Below are 18,646 nucleotides of genomic sequence, written 5' to 3' on the forward strand. Positions count from 1 at the left end.
GGTCCTGGATTTGGGAGTCTGTCCCAAGCAGCAAATGATTTATCCTGGTTTGGGATATGGGGCCTTTACCTTGGAGGTGGAGTCCGGAGGGCGAAAGATTTAAATGATTATTTGGATTTGGGATTGAGGGGACCATAGAATTCCTTCTGTGTTTAATGCTCAAGGATTTAGCTTGGGGTAACAGCAGGTATGGGGAGGGACCCTGCCTTCTGCCACCTGAGAGTTGGGGAGGTAATGCTGGGCTGTCTGCCTTCTCAAAACCTTCCAGGGCTTCTGCATGGACAAGAGGGCTTTGCATTGCTTTGGGAGGCATTTGGGGAGGTGGTTCTGGATGGGGTGGGGCTACTGCTGTCTGGATGACTTTTGATGTAGAAAGGATATGGTCATTGCATCCCAGCCACCAAAGATCTTCTTGTCTTGTTATCAGCAGGCAGGTTCCTAGGTGGCTGTTGTGGATGGATTCAGTATGGGGATGGTGGGGCAGAGAGTCAAGAAAATTCGTGAATTAATGAGGGCTGCTGCCTTTCCTTGTCCTGGGATCTCTAGGTCAAGGAGGTATCAAGGGTGTGTTGGGTATTTGGCAAGGAACTCTGAAGAGACACTGATGATGGGGGCTTTTGGCCTGTGAGTTGCTTGGGCCACTCAGCACGTCCACGGTACATACAATATTCCTCTTGGCCACCCTTGGTCACCATTTTGAGGAATGGGATGGCTGTATCCTGTGGGTCACTGAAATCCAGGGGGCTCTAGGCCAGTTGGTCTGATGTAAGGACACACCCTGCAACACACTCTCCCTGCTTTTAAGCTCAGGGGACATCCCCTAGGGGTGAGGCCAGAACCTGAGCTGGTCCCCAAGCCGGCACAAGGGTGTAGATGGGAAATTGTACTGACTTTGTTTCTTCCTACTCCTTGGCTGTGAAAGCCGCCAAGCCTTTGGGTAATATGGCGGCTGATGGTGTGATCAATGGCTCCCCAGGGTAATAACCACCCTCCTTGGCCCAATAAACCATCCATCTTTCATCTCTTCTTCCCAAGAAATATCTTCCCCCCACAATGTAATAAACGCCCCTCAGGCTTTAACGAGCCCCGCCCTGGCATAATCAAGCAGCTGCAGCTTGAGCACGCTGGGCTAATAAATTGTCTTGGAGGCTTGACTGGTGCTGATGAGGAATGGGGGTGATCTCAGGACCCCCAGGCAAGGACGTAGGTAGGAGAGGCTGAGGGAGCCTGGGCCTCTGAGCATGGTAGAGAGCATGGGTGGGGTGTCGGCCGAAGCACAAAAAGACTGGAAGTGCGGATGGGGCTGTGTGCAGGCGAATCCATGGTGGTGTATGTGTGTATTTGCACACAAGTATGTGCACGTGTGTGTGTCTGGGGGCATCTCCCTCTGTGGCTTTGTGTGTGTATCTGTCTGTGGGTTTGTGCATGTCATTTCCAAATGCATTACTGTGTCTACATGCAGCATTGTCTGCGAGCGCGTGTGTGTATATATGTGTGTGTGTGTGTGTATTGCTGTCTTCCTCTGTGCATTGGCCTGGGTGTGTGGGTGTGAGCTCCTCCTAGGGTCTTTCTTTGTGTGTAGCTGGGTGTGTCCAGTTCTCTGAGCATCCCAGGAGATGGGCTGGGGGCTCTCTCTCTGGGTCTGTGTATGCCTTAGGGTCAGCATCATGGTGGTGCTGGTGGGAGGCCAGAATGGAGGTCCGGGTTCATGTCAAGGCCTGGGTGGACTTGCTTGTATGTCGGATAGACCTTGTGCACCTCCAGTGCCCTCAGACTCCCCTCTCTTGCTGAGCTGAAGGATTGTGAGCTGAAGGGTTCCGGGGCCCAGAGAGGAGCTGGACAGTTCTTGGGCCTTCACTGAGAGACAAACTTGTTTCAAGGCCATGAGGAAGGTCTTGGGACATGGGCCCTCTCCCAGAGGAGAGTCCTGATTCCCAAGGGTGCCTCAAGATGACAGGGAAAAGGGACGTTTCTCCCAAAGTTTGGGGAATTCTTGGAGGACTAGAGGAGAAGGGGGGATCTTCCATCTCCACTGTAGAGACCACAGAATTCGGGGTCACAGAGGAGGCCTAAGAAAGGCTTCTGGGCCGTCCACCGTGAGAAAGATGGACACCAAGACTCTTGGAGGGGGCCCCAGATCTCCCCTTCATACCTTGTCCTCTCTATTGGACTTGCAGTGTGAGTGGAGGGAGAGGAGAGGGAGGGCTCTGGATATTAAGGTTGCCATGGAAACAGCCGATTTTCCATGGTGCTGCAGTGGTAGGAGCTGAGGGGCTTGTTCCAGCTGAGGCCTCCTCTCTCAGGGCTCCTGCCCCACACCTCTGTGGGGTCTTCAGCCTGCCTTCTCCATCTCCCCGGACCCCATGCTTTCTGAACTGGTCCTCACGGCTTCCATGCCAGTGGTAGTAGCACTGAGGGCCCAGGGTCATGGGGCTGGGAGCAGGTCTTCTCTTACCTGGGGATGATGAGTGTCTGGGCTTTGCTGGGGTGGGAGTGCAGATGGGGGGGATAGGGACCCTCTGATGGCTCCTCCCCAGACCCCCAGAGCAGACAGACACTTGCTTCCTCTCCAGGGGTTCTGGCTCTGCCTCTCAAAGTGTCCCTTTCTGCTCTACAAATGGGGCACCCGCATGTCCTCATCATCAGGAGACAGGAAGTCCTGAGAGCAGAGCCTTTCGGCCTCTCCTTCACCTGGAGAACTGGAGCTGGCTGGTGCCCGGGTCCTCGAGGTGCAAGTCAACTCCGGTGTTCTCCAGGGGCAGTTTGTGGCTATCACTGGGGCAGCTGCTGGTCTGGTCTGGTCTTTTCTTTCCTGCAGTTCTCCCCCTTAGTTATCCCAGAACCCAGGTAACCCAGCCTCCAGTCCCATCCTCCCCCTCCCGAGTGTGGGTCTCCTATTGTTCTTTCCCCCTGGCCCCGACCTAGCAATAGTAGGTGTTTAATAGATGCCTGTTGGGTTGGAATGGATTGAATTGAATCCTCCTCCCCTGATCCATCCCTCGAAGAATCTGCTTCCCCTGTAGGGCCCTGAATATCTCTCCCTGTGCCCTAGGCTGCCCTTCCCCACCCCCACCCCAGAAGTGCCCTGAAGAGACCCATCAACGACTAATTATTTAATTAAACATTTGATGACTCTCATCTGCTCCCATTATGGTCCATAGGATCAAAGATGGTTCCCTTTGCCCAGGCCCACCCCAGAGCCTGGGGCTAGTTACCCCTGGCCTAGTTTGGACTCTCTTCCTGCAACCAGGGACCCCCCCCCAATCCAGCTTCACCCACCCCAGAGAGCCCAGGCAGCCTCAGGAGGGAGCATGGCAACTAATGGGGTTTATTTTGGGGCTTGATCGTTAGGGACCTCACACCCGCCCCCGGCAGCCGGATGGTGCAGAGGAGAGAGAGAGGGAGAGGAGGAGGAGAGGTGGGGTGGGGGTGGGGAGCCTGAGCCTGCCAAGTCTGGTCCCTTTCTCCCCCACTCTCTCGGGTCCCCCTCTTTGTCCAGGGGAGGGGGCTCCCTGTCTGCCTCCCTGTATTGTCTGTGCCTCTGTCCCTCCATTCCTCCTGGTGTCCGTCTCTCCCAGGCCTGTCCCGGGGCTGGCAGCCTCCAACGGCATAGAATCCTGAAGTACTGTCCCATGGGGAGTGGGGAGCTAGAGGGCTCCTGAGATCAGGAGGAGACAAAGAGCCCCGTTGGCTGGGGAGGGGGGCTCAGCCAGGTGTCCTGGCACAGGGTGGGTAAAGTATAGGGGAGAGCGAGTGAGCAGGGAGGGGGTGGACAGAGCTGGCCAAGCTGGGGAAGGAGGCTGGCTGTGTGGCCTATGAGTCAGAGTAGAACAAAGCCCCCCACCGCCCTGCAGCTGGCTGGGTCTCTGGGGATCTCACACACCTGCATCACTTGACTCCTCCTGGGCTTCACACCCCTGTTGTCAATGTCACCTTGGCTAGCACCCAGGGGAAGGGAGGGGAAGCAGACCCCTCAGGAGCTGGGCAGCCCCAAGCTTGGCTCCCTGGGGCAGCTGTTCTCCCCCACTCCCACCCTAGAGAATCTCCCCCTTCATAATGTCCTTCTCTGTCTCTCCTTAGCTGTAATTAAAATGAGAATTCTTAAGTAGCTACATGGGTCTGTCCACACACACACACACACACACACACACACACACACACACACACACACCTCCCTTAGGGGCAGCTGTGTGTGGCGGCTGCTCTCCGAGTACTGTACATTCCAGGACAAAACCTGGACTCAGGTGTCCTGAGCCCCCAGAGCTCAAGGCAGGCCCCCTTGGCCCCTGCTGTGCTGACCCTGTCTCCTTCACACCCCTCCCCTTCCTCTTTTCTCTCTACAGCTGGGACGACCTACATCTTTGGGAAGGGCGGGGCACTCATCACCTACACGTGGCCCCCCAATGACAGGCCCAGCACGAGGATGGACCGCCTGGCCGTGGGCTTCAGCACCCACCAGCGCAGTGCTGTCCTGGTGCGGGTGGACAGCGCCTCCGGCCTCGGGGATTATTTGCAGCTGCACATCGTAAGGACCCTGGGGCCCAGTCCCCCTCCCCACCCCTCCTTTCTCTTCCTTCCTCCTCACAACCCCCTCCAAGCCTGAAGACCCCATCCCCCCTGAGAAATGCCAAGACCCAGTCTCCTTTCCCTCCCACCCCTTACATCATGTCCCCCTCCAAGCATCTGCATCTGTCTGGTTTTGCCCACATGGACACCTGGACTGGCCCAGCCCATGGGTATAGGGACCATGGGACTTGGTGACATATTGAATCCTGCCTCTGTTACCCATGTGACCTCCTGAGGTGTGGTGGTCCAGTGGATAGAGCACTGGTCCTGGAGTAAAGGAGACCTGGATTCAAATCCTGCCACATACACTTGCTGGCAGTGTGCTCTCATTCTTAGTATCCTCCTTTGCAAAATAGGGGTGGGGTGGGGTGAGGAGCTGATCAGGGACCTTCAAGGTCCCTCCAGCTAAACCAATGTTCCCAGGAGTCACCAAACCTTTCTGTGCCTCGATTAGCTCCTTCGTTAAAGTGAGGGACTTAGGGGAGATGATCTCTGAAGCTGAGCTCTAGCACCAGCTCATAATCGATTTAGAGTCTGCGACCCTGGCTCTGGGGCCAACTTGCTCCCTGTGCAGCCTTCTCTGGGCCTCACTCTTCTCTTCTGTGAAATGGGTGGCTTGGACTCACAATGGTCACCTCCAGCTTTAAGTTCCATCATCTCATAAGACCCTTAACCCCTACTGACCTCCAGAGGCCTCCAGCCAGCCCCTTGGAAACGATCCCAGTGCCACTGCTGGTCCAGCCCCCCCCATGCACACACGCATGCACACATGCACGCACACATGTTCTTTCAGCACCCCCTGTTTGGACAGCTCACTGAAATCCCCTAGGCTTTCTCCCACCCCCCAAATTAGGACCTCCTCTGGCTTCTGCTGTATGACTCCAGGGAGACCACTTTACCCTTCTAAGCCTCTCTTTTCTCATCTGCAAAATGGATTCTGAGCCCGTCCTGATCTCATATTCCTCTTCTGGCTTCACACCCACCCCCTGCCTTGCCTTTCTCTCATAGCAGACTCCTGGCCAAGGCCTCTGTGCTTGGACGGGAAGTGAGTGGGTCAAAAGACGGGCTATGTAGGCTCCCAGGGAGGCAGAAGGCCCATGGGGACTACTGGGGAACCTGGAGGCAGGTGGAGCAATGGGTCTGGAGTTAGGGGACTTTTAGGGAGTCCTTTTGCCTCACCTGCAGAAAAAGGGGCTTAGACTAGGTTTTCTAGAAAGCTCCTTGGAGTTGACCTCAGGACTCCTAGATTCTCAAAAGGGGCCCTCTGTCCGTGCTCCCGGTGGCCCCATCCTGCCCCCAGGCACCTTCGGGATAAGATTCAATTGACACAGTCTCACCAGAGCCCGCTGACACCAGTAGATTGGGTGGTATCACTCCCATTTTACAGATCAGGAAACTGAGGCTCAGATGAAATGCCAAGGGTCATGAAGCTTGTATGAAACCAGAGCCATGATTTGAACCTTACTTACTCCATGTCCATCATTCTTTCTCTCACACTGGCTTGCCTCACAGATGAATCCAATGTCCTCACCAGTGCAGTGTAGGGAAGGAAAAGGAAGAGAAGATGGTCCTGTGGTCAGAGTGGAGCTGGGCAGACAGTGGCAGCTGATACTCACTGGGTCAGGAGCTGGCAGGGCAGGGGGAGGAGGATACAGGTGAAGAGTCGAGTTAAGAGTGAGGAATGAGGAGTGAGGCAAACCGAGGGATGCTGGGAGAAAACACAGGTGTGGGTGTGGATGTGGGTTTGTGCATATATGTGTGTGTGAGAGGGGGAGGGAGAGAGAATCTGTGAAGGACTCTGTGTGTGTGTGCGTGTGTGTGTGTGTGTGTGTGTGTGTGTGTGAGAGAGAGAGAGAGAGAGAGAGAGAGAGAGAGAGAGAGAGAGAGAGAGAGAGAGGAGTGGGGCAGGCCTTTACCAGGGGCACATCCTCACTGCAGGTGCGGTCCTTGGTGATAGATGACCGAACCAGTCATGGTGTGTGCATGTGCGCCCACGTGTGTCTCTGTGTGTGTGCTCGCTCACATGTGTGTGCATGCGTGTACCCACGTGTGTACCTTCCTGAGCGTGGGCATGGGACAGCTCCAGGACATAGCTTTGGGAGCCCAGAGGGGCTACTAGGGCTGGACTGTGTGGCTTTCTGCAGAAATGGGAGGGCTAGATTCCCCTGGCCCTGAAGGAGAAAGTGATTTCTCTCATCCATCCCCATAGGTCAGTCAGTCGGTCCACAAGCATTCCCGGGTGATTCTTCAGCCTTCCTGCAAGGGCCTGGGGGAAGCTGCTGATTGGGAGGATAGGGTTGGGGATAGATGGGAAGGGAAGGGGCTGGGGCCTAGGAGATTTGGAAGTGGGGGTGGGGTGGGAAAGCACAGGGGAGATATCCTAGAAAAGAGGAGAGCCTGGGGGAGACAGAATGGCTACCTACCCCCCACTCCGGGGGTAGCTAAAGGGACCCCACCCACCCTCAGTGACACATCAGCTCCCACAACGGCTTCATTAGCAGCTCTGGGAGAGCAGGGAGGCGGCAGCGAAATCAGAGGAAAGCAATTTGACGTCTCTAATAAAGCGTCGCTCCACTTTGCCAAATTAATTTTGACTCCCATAATTATTTGCTGTAGGAGCCGCCCGCTCTCCCCACCGCCGCCTAATGAGGTAATTGGGGAATTAGGAATTAATGACTTTAACAGAAGTGACAACTGACTCCGAGTCAGGAGCCGCGCAGGGAACTGTCTCCCCCAGAGCTCCCGGCTGGGAACCCAGGAATCCGGTCTCTCCCCTCCCCAGATAGCGATGAACGCTTGCCGGCTCTGGGACCCTGGGCAAGGAGAGCCTCACTTTGGGGGACCGCCCACCCAGCCATGTGAGGGACTAGGACCCCAAGGGTCAGGGGCCCAGGGTTTGGCAAACCTTCCAAGGTTCTAGAAGGGCCAGTGGTTATAACTATTGCCCTCCCAGATCCAAGGCCTTGCTGAGCCAGCCCAACTCAACCCAACCAGATTCAATAAGCATTTATTAAGTACCACCTGTATGCCAGACACTGAGCTAAATTCTGGGAACTCAAGGAAAGTACCAAGAAGCCAGTCGTGCCAAAGCTGTAGTTGGGCATTTGATACATGGAACAGCATTAGCTGAAGTGTAAAGGTGGGTCCTGGGAGGATGGACAATCAGACTGCTCCAACAGGTGTGACCATGCCTACGGAGGGGCAGCCTGCCCCTGGCTCCTCCTCATCCTCTGCCAGGGCCCACCTTCTTCCTGACCCCAGCAGAGGATTGTGAGGCATGGGCCAGTGGTCTCCACTGGAGGAGAAAGAGCGCCCCCCCCCCCGCAGGTCAGCAAATGGAACAATGCCCTGGCTACCCCACCGTAGTTACAGCTCTGATTCTTGCCCTCAGGAAGTTTATGTTCTGCTAGGGCCTTACAGCTCAACCCCTGGGGGAAGGTGCCATGCTTTTTTGTTTGGCATCTCTGTTTAGATTTGTCATAATGATGAAGAAGCTAGAAAGCACTTGATAAATTCCCAAGACTGTGTGTTATTTTCTCTCTCTCCCTCTCTCTCTCTTTGTGGGGCAATGAAGGTTAAGTGACTTGCCTAGGGTCACACAGATATTAAGTGTTAAGTGTCTGAGGCCGGATTTGAATTCAGGTCCTCCTGAATCCAGGGCTAGTGCTTTATCTAGTTGCTCCGCCACCCCCCCTCCCTGCGTGTTATTCTCATGATGAGAACAAGAGCTGATATTTCTATGATGATTTAAGATTTGCAAAGCTCTCTACTGACATGGTCACATTTGACCCTCCTCATAGGCCTGTGGAATTGTGACCCATTTTACAGGCTAGGAAACTGAGCCTGAGTGAGTTGAAGCAAGTTGCCCAGGGTGAGAAAGCTGTTAAGTAGCAGAGGCAAGATTTGAATTCAGGTCTTCCTGACCGAAGGCCAATGCTCTGGCTCAGTTTTTCCTGGAACATTGAGCGCCAGGCAGAAGTGCAAGAGGGTCAGTTTTTTGTTTTTGTTTGTTTTTTTGGGGTGGGGCAGTGAGTGTTAAGTAACTTGCCCAGGGTCATACAGCTAGTAAGTGTCAAGTGTGTGAGGTCGGATTTGAACTCAGGTCCTCCTGAATCCAGGGCCAGTGCTCTATTCACTGTGCCACCTAGCTGCCCCCAGAGTCACAGTTTTTAGAGCTGGAAGAGATGCTGGGGGTGATCTAGTCCAATCTCGATCCTTTTATAGATGGGGAAATTGAGGCCCAGAGAGGAGATAGCAACTTGTCCAAAGTCACAGGGGTAGTAAGGAGCAGAACTAGAATTCAAACCCAGATCTTTTGACTTCAAGTCAAGGGCTTTTCCCACTAGGATCCATGGTTTTTATAGATGTCCTTATACATCCCTAGTCTTAATGAATCTGTGAGGAAAGACACTAACCCAGAGAGGACAGTCTAGCTCCTGGGGCTGACTAGTGAAGGGTCTAAAGACCAGAGAGGGTGAGAGACTAGTGGAGGGTCTCAGAACAAGTCAGAGTTGGGGCTTAGAACCTCCCTATGTCCCCTTAAAACTTTATCCATGGTGCTTTCCCCCCTCCCTCATGCAGAAAGGGGGCAGGAGCCAAAGTAATGTGGGTGGGAGAAAGAAACAGACAGTGATAGATGTTCTGTGTTAGGATGCTCTTGTGGTTGACGGGTGTGCATGAATGCCTAGAGTGTGCTGCTAGGAGTCTGTGCTGTGTGCACCCCTCAGGAGACCTTGTCAGTGGAGAACTCTTTGTGTTAGTGCCTCAGCCAGGGCAGGAGAATCAGTCAGCCAATCAACAAGTATTTATGAAGCACCTACTGCATGTCAGGCACTGTGATAAGTGCTGGAGAAAGAGGAAAAGAAAGAGAGAGAGAAAGAAAGAGAAAAAGGAAGGAGAAAAAAGAAAAGAGAAAAAATAAAGAGAGAAGGAAAAAAGAAAAGAGAGAAAGAGAAAGAGAAAGAAAAAAGAAATGAGAGAAAGAAAAAGAAACAGAAAAAACAAAGAGAGAGAAATAAAGGAAAAGGTCCAAGGAGCTCCCAGTGTAATTAATGGGGTGACAACATGCAAGCAGCTATGTACAAACAGGGAGTTCACCCACATACAGGAGAAACTAGAGACAGCCTCAGAGAGAAGCTGAGGAGAGCCAGGGAAGGTTTGTAGAAGGTGAGATTGAACAATGAAGCTGGTATGGGAGGATGAAGAGGGGGGAAACTTGCAGGAGTGGGAATGGAGGCAGCCTGAGAAAATGCCCAGTCAGGAGGTCAGTGCTAGTCATCCTATGCTAGGCATAGAAGAGGAGCCCAGTTGTCACTGGATTCTGGAGGACCTAGAAGGGAGGTTGGAAAGGGAGGAGGGTCTAGGACTATCAGAGTCGCTCCTGGAGGTGAGAGGGAGCCTCTGGCATGTGTTGACTAGGAAGGTGGCATGAAGATCACTCTGGTGGCAGTGGAAGATGTGCAGGAGTGGGGAGAGCCCGGAGGCAGGTGGACCCTGGCTGGGGAGTAGCCATTGCAGTAGTCCAGGTGGGAGGTGATGGAGCCTGCACTACAGTGATGACTGAGGAGGGTCCCCGGGAGATGAAGGGTCAGGAAGGAGAAAAGGAAGGAGGGTGCAGAGGGAGGCAGAAAGGGGAGGAGATAAAGGGTCAAGCTCTAGGCAAGCAGGTAGTTTTGATTAATCACCAGGGCTAGGCTCAACTTAGACTGGGTTTAAATTTAGGAAGCTGGTTTAGGAGCCTCTCCAGGCTTTGGTAGCTTATAACTCTCCTATGCTGGAGCCTGCTATGGCTCCTGCTGTCCTCCCCCGCCCCCCACGCCTCTCAAGTCCAGGTAGTGTCCCCTTCCCTTCTCTCTGCCCTATCATCCCCCTTATCCTGAGAAGTGAGTGGGACCTTGCCCGTCTCCTGCTTATTCTCCGAACCTCTGTTTGTCCATCCCAGACATCCCCCAGCCCCCACCAAATGCACACACAGGTCCACCCACAGTCCACGCTCCCACGGGAATGGAGGAGCCCACATGCAGCTTCCCTACCTTCCCCTCTCCCTCCCTCTCCTGTAGAGCAGTGACCTAGTTAGGGGACTGGAAGCTGGCAGGAGAATGAAGTTGTTCAGGTGGAAGCCTTGCCCCGACACCCGACACCCGCACCCCCAGGGCTCTCTTCTCTATATGAGAGCAGGGGGAAGGGTGGGAGAAGCCCCCATGAGGCTCAGGGGGACAGGGCTGAGGGCAGAGGAGGGGGCTTTCATCGCCTCAGCCAGCTGGCCCTCCCAGAGCTAGCGCACCTAGAAAACAAACCCAGCAAAACTTTACTAAGTATCTGCAGGATGTAGAGCCCAATGCTGGGGGTGGGGGTGGGGCCCTGAGATAAAGATCCTTCCCATAAAGACTTTCCAGTCTAGCAGCAGGCCTTCACTAAATGTTTGTGGAAATGAATAGGTCTGCCTCCCACCTATTTTTAAAAAGTGTTTTATTGGGGACTTTCTTACATTGCTGTCATGTCAGGAAATACCCATTCTCCTCCATCCCTTCAGCTTGAACCTTTTCTTGTAATAAAGAAAAACAATTAAATTGGCATCTGCTAGCATGTGACAATCAATCAATAAGTATTTATGATTATTTTGATGGTGTATATACCATGTTATCCCAGTAGGCCCCCCCCATCTGCCTCTTAGGAGGGATAATTCCCTTTTGCCCTATAGCTTTTACATTTACAAGGCACTTTCCTTGTGGTGGACAGGTTGGGGGCTGGGGACACAAGTTAATATTATGGTCATTGTCTGTTGGCTCTTAAAGGTTAAGGAGATTGCCCACAGTCACACAGGTAGTGAGTGCCAGAGCCAGGAGGACTTGTACTCAGGACTTGACTCTTTCTATTAAATTGTGAGTGGCTGCTGCTGCTGAATGCCTGGTTGGATGGCTGGATGAATGGGTTGGGTGGGTGGGTGGATGGATGGACGGACGGACGGACGGACGGACGGACGGATGGATGGATGGATGGATGGATGGATGGATGGATGGATGGGTGAGTGGATAGATGGGTGGATGGATGGATGTACAGATGGACAAATGGATGGACGGACGAATGGATGGGTGGACATTTGGTTGGACGGATGGGTGGGTGGGTGGATGGATGGATCGGTAGATGGATGGATGGATGTATCAGTAGATGGATGAATGGATGTAAGGATGGACAAACAGAAAGATGGATGGACAGATAGATGGATGGAAGGATGGATGGAGAAATGCTTGTTTGAATAGATGGGAAGATGAGTGGACGGATGACTGGTTTGACCCTCCCCCTCATGTCCGGATACCTGTCCTGGGTGCTGACCCCCTGCCTTCTGGCCACCAGGACCAGGGCACCGTGGGGGTGATCTTTAATGTGGGTACTGATGACATCGCCATTGATGAGCCCAACGCCATCGTGAGCGACGGCAAGTACCACGTGGTGCGCTTCACCCGGAGTGGTGGCAATGCCACCCTGCAAGTGGACAGCTGGCCAGTGAACGAGCGCTATCCAGCAGGTAGGTGGAGCCAGGGAGCGAATGTGTGGGGCATAGAGGAGGAGGAGGGGCAAGGCGGGGCTAGGGCAAGGGAGTGAAGAAAATGAAGCTGAAGGGTTTGGGGGTTGGGGTGCTGTGGAGGTTGGGAAATGCCTGGCATGGTGGAGTGAGTCAGGAGAGACCTGAGTTCAGAATCTGCCTCTGATACTTACCAGCTCTGTGGACCATGTGCAAATCACTTAACCTCTCCAAGCTTCAGTTTCCTCATCTGGAAAATGGGAGTAACAGTATATTTAGTCCCTCCACTTCAGGGCTGTTGTGAGGCTCAGATGGAATTACTTACAGACCTTGAAGCCAGGCTTCTTATGATTGACATGGAGAAGCAGAGGGGTAGAGACGGGTACTGGAGTTGGGGGTGGGAAAGGCCAGAGAAAGAGAGAGAGGATGGGTGGAGTGATAGACAAGCCAGCAGAAAGCTGGAGTCTGTTCCACTGGCAAACTGATCCTTGGCACTACCCTTAGAGAGGGACAGACAGAGGTGGGGAGAGACAGATACACAGTTACAGGGCTGGTCTAAGACAGAGAGACAGGGGGAAGAGAGAGTGACACAGAGAGAGGAGAGAGACAGAGACACGGAGACAGAAGAGAGGGAGACAGAGAGGGAGACAATAAGGGGGAGAGGGGAGGGGAAGAGAACCAGGCACAGAGAAAGACATACCCCACAGTAAGGTTCAGAAATTGGAAAGAACGTCCCTAGAAGATAAATGAGAGAAGACAGGAGAATAAATTACATGACACAGGGGAAAGAGAGGAGGAATTTGGAGGCAGAAGATTTGGGTTCAAATTCTGACCCTGCCTCCTGTATGTCACGGGGCCCCACTTTAGGGTTCAGTTTCCACTACTGCAAAATGAGAGGGTTGAGTTAAATTACCTCTGAGGTTCCTTCCTGCTTTAAATCTATGGTGCCGATATCTGGAAAAGAAGAGAGATAATAAACCCAAGGACAGGTATCTGGAGGTTCAGAAACAGAGAGAAAAGGGAGTGTGTGAGAAGAGGAAAGAAGAGGCCAAGCAGAGATGGAGAGATATGGAAATAGACATTGAGACACCTGGGGAGAGAGAGGGAAGAGATAAAGAGAGACATTGATACAGAGACCTGGGGAGAGAGCCATGGAAACACCCTCAAGGAGAGAGATGAAGAGATGGAGAGAGAGAGAGAGAGAGAGAGAGAGAGAGAGAGAGAGAGAGAGAGAGAGAGAGAGAGAGATGAAGTGATATGGGGTAGGGGGAGAGCTGCAGGGACTCACAGAGACAGAGTGGAGGTGCAGGGTAAGACACACACGTACACAGAGATGCTGAGGCAGCTACAGCTGCAGTGGGAGACTTGGTGCCTTAGAGACAAGGAAACGCATAAAAAGCTGCAGTCACGGAATCAGAGAGGGATGGAAACTCGCAGACACATTCACAGATTGAGACCGCTCCTGCAGACGGGCCCCAGATAAGCGCACACACCCGGGAGCCCAGACTAGCTCACACATGGGGAACAGAAGAGGCAGACGCACATAGATGCTGGGACACTCAAGTGTTCCCCCTCCCCCAACCCCAACATACCGATCAAGATAGAAATATTCACTGGGGGAGGGGGACAGGTAAACAGAGACTGACACCTCTGCAGGAGCGGAGTGATCCAAGCACGTGAGCGTGTAGGCAAAGACCTGCCAACGCTCATGGAGCCCAGAAAACCACAGACTAGCAGAGAATCCAGACCCTTGTGATGCTGAGGAGAGACGGCTAGACTTAGAATCCTGAGAGGCCTGGGTTCAAATGCTGCCTCAGACACTTCACTAATTGTGTGCTCCTGGGCAAGACTTGTAAACACTCTGAGCCTCATCTGCAAAATGGGACTAATGATACCTGTAATGCTCATCTCCCAAGATTGTTGTGAAGCCCCAACGAGAGAACTCAGTGAGAAGTCAGCAAGCATTTATTAAGCACCCATTTTTTCTTCAGACCCATTTGCCTACTCCAGCAGTCCCCCCAAAAGCACACAGAGACTCAACCACAGCCCATACCCTGAAGGAATACAGAGAGCCAAACCACCAGGCCCTGCCTTAAAGGGGATCAGAAGTGTTAGGAAAGGGTTCTTGTAGCTGTAGCTCAGTACTGAGCCTGCCCACAACAGTCTCGTTATTGACACACACAGATCCACATTCTCAACCCACAGAGGCCTTCACTGAGCCAGTGTAGACTGCTGGCAGAACACAGGTGTCCCCAGGCTGGACCGTGGAGGTGTAAGCATCCTGGGAGATTCAGGCTTCTATCAATTCAACAGGAAATTATCAAATGACTATTACATGTGCATATATGTGTGCACCATGCATACAGATATACATATAGGTGATTGTGTATGTGTGTATATATGCACATGTGTGTACATTATCGGAAGCGGCTCAGTAGTACCACTGAGCCTGGAGTGAGGGAGACCTGAGTTCAAATCTAGCCTCAAATGCTTACTAGCTGTGTCACCTTGGACAAGTCCCTTCGCTTCTGTCTGCCTCCACTGCTTCAACCATAAAATGGGGATAATGAAAGCACCTGCCTCCCAGGGATATTGTGAGGATCAAAAGAGATATTTAGAAAAAGCACTGAAGGGCGGGCCAGGTGATCTTTGGGGCCCCCTCGGAGGCTCTTGAGCCTGGTTGGAGACCCCACCCCCCCCACCCCGCCACCCCGGCTCAGCCATCCCAGCCTGTGCCACCTACCTGGCCCCAGGAAGGGGATGTTCTGTGACCTTCGTCCTTTCCCAGGCCCAGCGCTCCTTCCTGAGGCCAGGTGAAGAGCAACCACTTCCCTCTCCCTGTACACCCAGAGGCCAGTCTCTCTGTCCTCACTGTTACTCCATTCTGCCTCCTCCTGCAAAAGCCAGATGCCACCCAAGGCTGTTTATCCATCCCTATAGATAGGAGTCACGCTTCCCCCTGCCACTGGGCACATGGACACACATGTGGGCAATGCATAATAGTTATGCACAAGTGAGCCAGGAATTTGAGCTCGTGCATGCACGCACACACACACACACACACACACACACACACACAGCATTGTTGCCAACCGATCGACCCAGTCTCCAGAAGAGCTAGGAAGCATAAGAGAAGGCCAGGGAGCAGTGATTGGGGTGGGGGTGGGGGTTCCACCTTGCCCTCCCCAATGCAGCCTTGGAGATTTAAAAGGCAGACCCCCAGGAGCCTCAAGGAAGCCACCTTCACTTCTGGCACGGCAGCCTGGGAGCCTCCTGCACCCTCCAGTAGCAGGGAGGGACACAGGGGAGATGGGGGGAGGGCTGTGCACTCAGGTAGGTACTGATGAACTCCTTGAGACACATACTTGCTTGCTGACAAATGCCCTTGGACACACATGCACGCAGACAAACGCCTTCAGACACATGCCTACACCCTGACAAATGTCCTTAGACACATAATTGACAAATACCTCAGACATGCACACACACTCACGCTCCTTCAGGGCAGAGAGTGTTTTTCCTTTCTTTGTATCCCCAGGCTTATTGACTGATTGACATTCACTGACCCAAACCCCTGAGGTTAGCCCACTGACCACTCTTCTGTGAATCTCTCTCCTTCCCAAGGGGAACCCCTCCCCCTTCCCATCCGCTTGAGGGGGAGGTAGGAGAGAAAGACAGACAGAGACAGAGAGAGGCAGAGAGAGGCAGAGAAACAGAGATAGACAGAGACAGAGACAGAGAGAAAGACAGAGACAGACAGAGAGACAGAGACTGAGAGAGACGGAGAGGGAGGAAGAGATGGGAATAGGAAGAGAGGAGTGAATAACAGGTGTGCTATGCAGATGGAGAGCTGAGTCTTGCGAATCCGCAAGGGGCAGGGCTATGAGTGGGGTGAGAGCTTGGGAAATTAGGGGAGGAGACAGACAGAGAGATGTTGGGGAGAGAGAGGTAAAGCGAGGCTGGGGAGAACTGAGGTGGGGAAAGGAAGCAAGAAGCAGTCACGTCAGGAGGGGAGCTGGGGAACTCAGCAGGTGTTAGGAGGCAGGGAGGGAGGAGAAGGAGAGATGAGGAATCAGGGGAGATTAAGACGGGAAAGTGAAGTGCGATTCAGAAAGAGGAATCGAACTGGGGAGCTGGGAGTAGGGAAGGCTGGAGAGCGGTTGGAGAGGAGAGGAGAGATTGAGGGAAAGGCATGGGGCACGTGGAGGGGCTAGGAGGTGGTGCTGGATGCTTGGGAATGAAGTAACTTAGACCACATATAATTGCCTGGGGGAGAGAGCCTGGTCCCGGTCTGAGGGGAGGTGGGGTAATGAGGAAACAAAAGGAAAAGGGAGGGAGGCTGGAGAAAGGGGCTGAGTGCATTGTGGATGAAGGGGAGGGAAGGGAAAGTGATGTGAGGAGAGCAGGCTCAGGGGACCCAGGGGAAGCTGGGCCTTGGGCTGGCCTGCAAGGGGATGCAAAGGAACTTTGGGATGTGGGAAGGAAATAAAATCCCCACTGCAAACTTGTGTACTGGTGCCCCTCTAAATGCCGCATAAACCTTGCTTAACCCTCCCCCCAACTAAACCACCCTCTAAACGCAGTAACCAGCCAGGACCAGGGCTGCCTGCCACCCCTGCCCCCAACCTAAAGCCGCTAAATACCCCCACCCCTGCCCCAGATCCCCACTCTGGTGGGGGCAGTGCCTGGACCCAAAGGGCTGAGCACCCTCTAAATCTGTTTAACCTCTGACTTTTGACCTTCCGGCTACGTTCTCCTTGGGGTTTCTTGGCTTTCTTTCCTTCCAAATGTCCGGTTCGGGTTGTGTGCCCAGGGTCCTGGGAGGGCCTTGGAGGGGAGATCCAGGGAGGTGGCTGGGAGGTGAGGGATACAGAGCCCCAGCCTCTTGCTTTGTTGTGGGGTCTTTTCCCCCAACCTCCCCTTTTGGTTGGATGCCACCACCACCACCACCACCACGCCGCCAGCCACCGCCGCTTATTCTGAGTCTCCTGAGTTCTGAATAATTTACTTTTAATTCATTGGGACTTCGTCGTGTCTGAGAAAACTACTGTCTCTCTAAACTTTTCCAAGGAAACTTTGATAACGAACGCCTGGCGATTGCTAGACAGAGAATCCCCTACCGGCTTGGTCGAGTAGTAGATGAGTGGCTGCTCGACAAAGGTAATTAACCAGAATTAATTAATTAACTTAAAAACACACTCTTAATGGTGCAGAGCTCTCTCTTTCCCCACCTCCTTTCCCGAGTGAAGGACAGATTGGCTGATGACCCCACTGGGCTTCCTCCCTGGCTGTGGAGAGTTTGCTCCCTGAGCTAGTGTTGGGCATGGGGACGGTCCTTCTGGGCCAGGGAGGGTCCGCCCACGCCATCCATGCGATGCTCAGCGTAGAACCTCGCTGTGTTTCCACAGCTGGGCCGAGCACAGGGAGTGGTCCGTGGATTTCCTTACTGATGCAGGAGCTTCATACACTCGCTTATTCATTCTTGCATTCATTCAACAAACCTTCGTTCCCAAGGTTCTCCTTGCCCCAGAATGGGACGCCAAAGCCTAGAGAAGTCCATGTCCCTGGACATGAAGCTTGTGGAAGGGAAGGTGGGGCATGTGAAGCAGGATTCCTCTAGAAGGGACAGAGAAGATTTTGGTGGAAGAGGTGATGGGCAGAGAGATGCTTAGAAACCAAACTGAAATGAGAGTGCAGCCAGGGGAGGGGATGGGGTAAGAGTAGAGGCAAAGGAGCTGAGAGGGGTAGAACAGGAGGGAAGGAGAATGAACAGAGAAAGAACAGAGATAGAACAGGGGTAGAACAGAGAAAGGAGAATGATGGGGGGGGCGGCCCAGTTTCTCGCACATAGAAGGTGCTTGTCAAGTACCTGGGGGCTCCGGCTCCCAGAGGAGAGTTCTGTGTCCCTTCCAAGGCAGACTCACTGGGCTGGTGCCTTTGCATCCCATGGTCTGGGCCAGCCCTGGACCACTTGGTCACCTCAGAAATAGGGTGAGGAGAAAAGATAGAGCAGACTTTGCAGGAGGGAGGGGTCACTTCCAGGGCCGGGAGGGAGAAGGCTTCCAGCCTCGGATAGAACCTTGGGGGACCCAGGGCGGAGTCAGGCCATTCTGTGATTCCCCAGAGAGAAGTCCCCTCTGGAGGGGCAGGGCGAGCTCTGTACCTTTAAGGCTAAACTCAAGGGGGCTGTAGACCTGCTAAAAGTCCACTTAACCAGCTGATAACTCTGCTTTTAAATGTTCACTGGGGATTTCCCCCCAACTAAACCCCGTCACCTCCTGACCCCCAGGTGGGGACTAAATATGCCGATAATCAGACGTGATAAACCCACAGCAGGACCAAAAGTTAAAGGGACTGTAATGAGATCGCTAAAAACGACCAACCCAGAGCCCAAATTGGGCCGCTTTTCTTTCCAGCTGGGCAAGCTTTAACCCTTTGAGGAGTGTGCCAGTGGGGTGAGTGAGACAGAGCGGGATGGCTGGGGCCCCAGGGCAGCTTTGCCCAGGCCCCCAGGGACCCCTCTCCATCAGCCACCCCTTATCCTGGAATCAGAGAGGC

The 18,646-nt window shown here is 53.4% G+C and overlaps 1 protein-coding gene across 1 annotated transcript in view; it reads left to right on the forward strand.

Moving 5' to 3' along the window:
• Window positions 1-18,646, forward strand: part of NRXN2 (neurexin 2) — a 163,159-nt gene that overhangs the window by 104,310 nt on the left and 40,203 nt on the right. Inside the window, 3 exon segments of the mRNA XM_043969653.1 lie at window positions 4,344-4,525; window positions 11,920-12,091; window positions 17,159-17,248. Coding sequence (XP_043825588.1) covers window positions 4,344-4,525; window positions 11,920-12,091; window positions 17,159-17,248 — 444 coding nt within the window.

Source organism: Dromiciops gliroides, chromosome 6 (assembly GCF_019393635.1).
Source record: "Dromiciops gliroides isolate mDroGli1 chromosome 6, mDroGli1.pri, whole genome shotgun sequence".
In the NCBI taxonomy this organism is placed as follows: domain Eukaryota; kingdom Metazoa; phylum Chordata; class Mammalia; order Microbiotheria; family Microbiotheriidae; genus Dromiciops; species Dromiciops gliroides.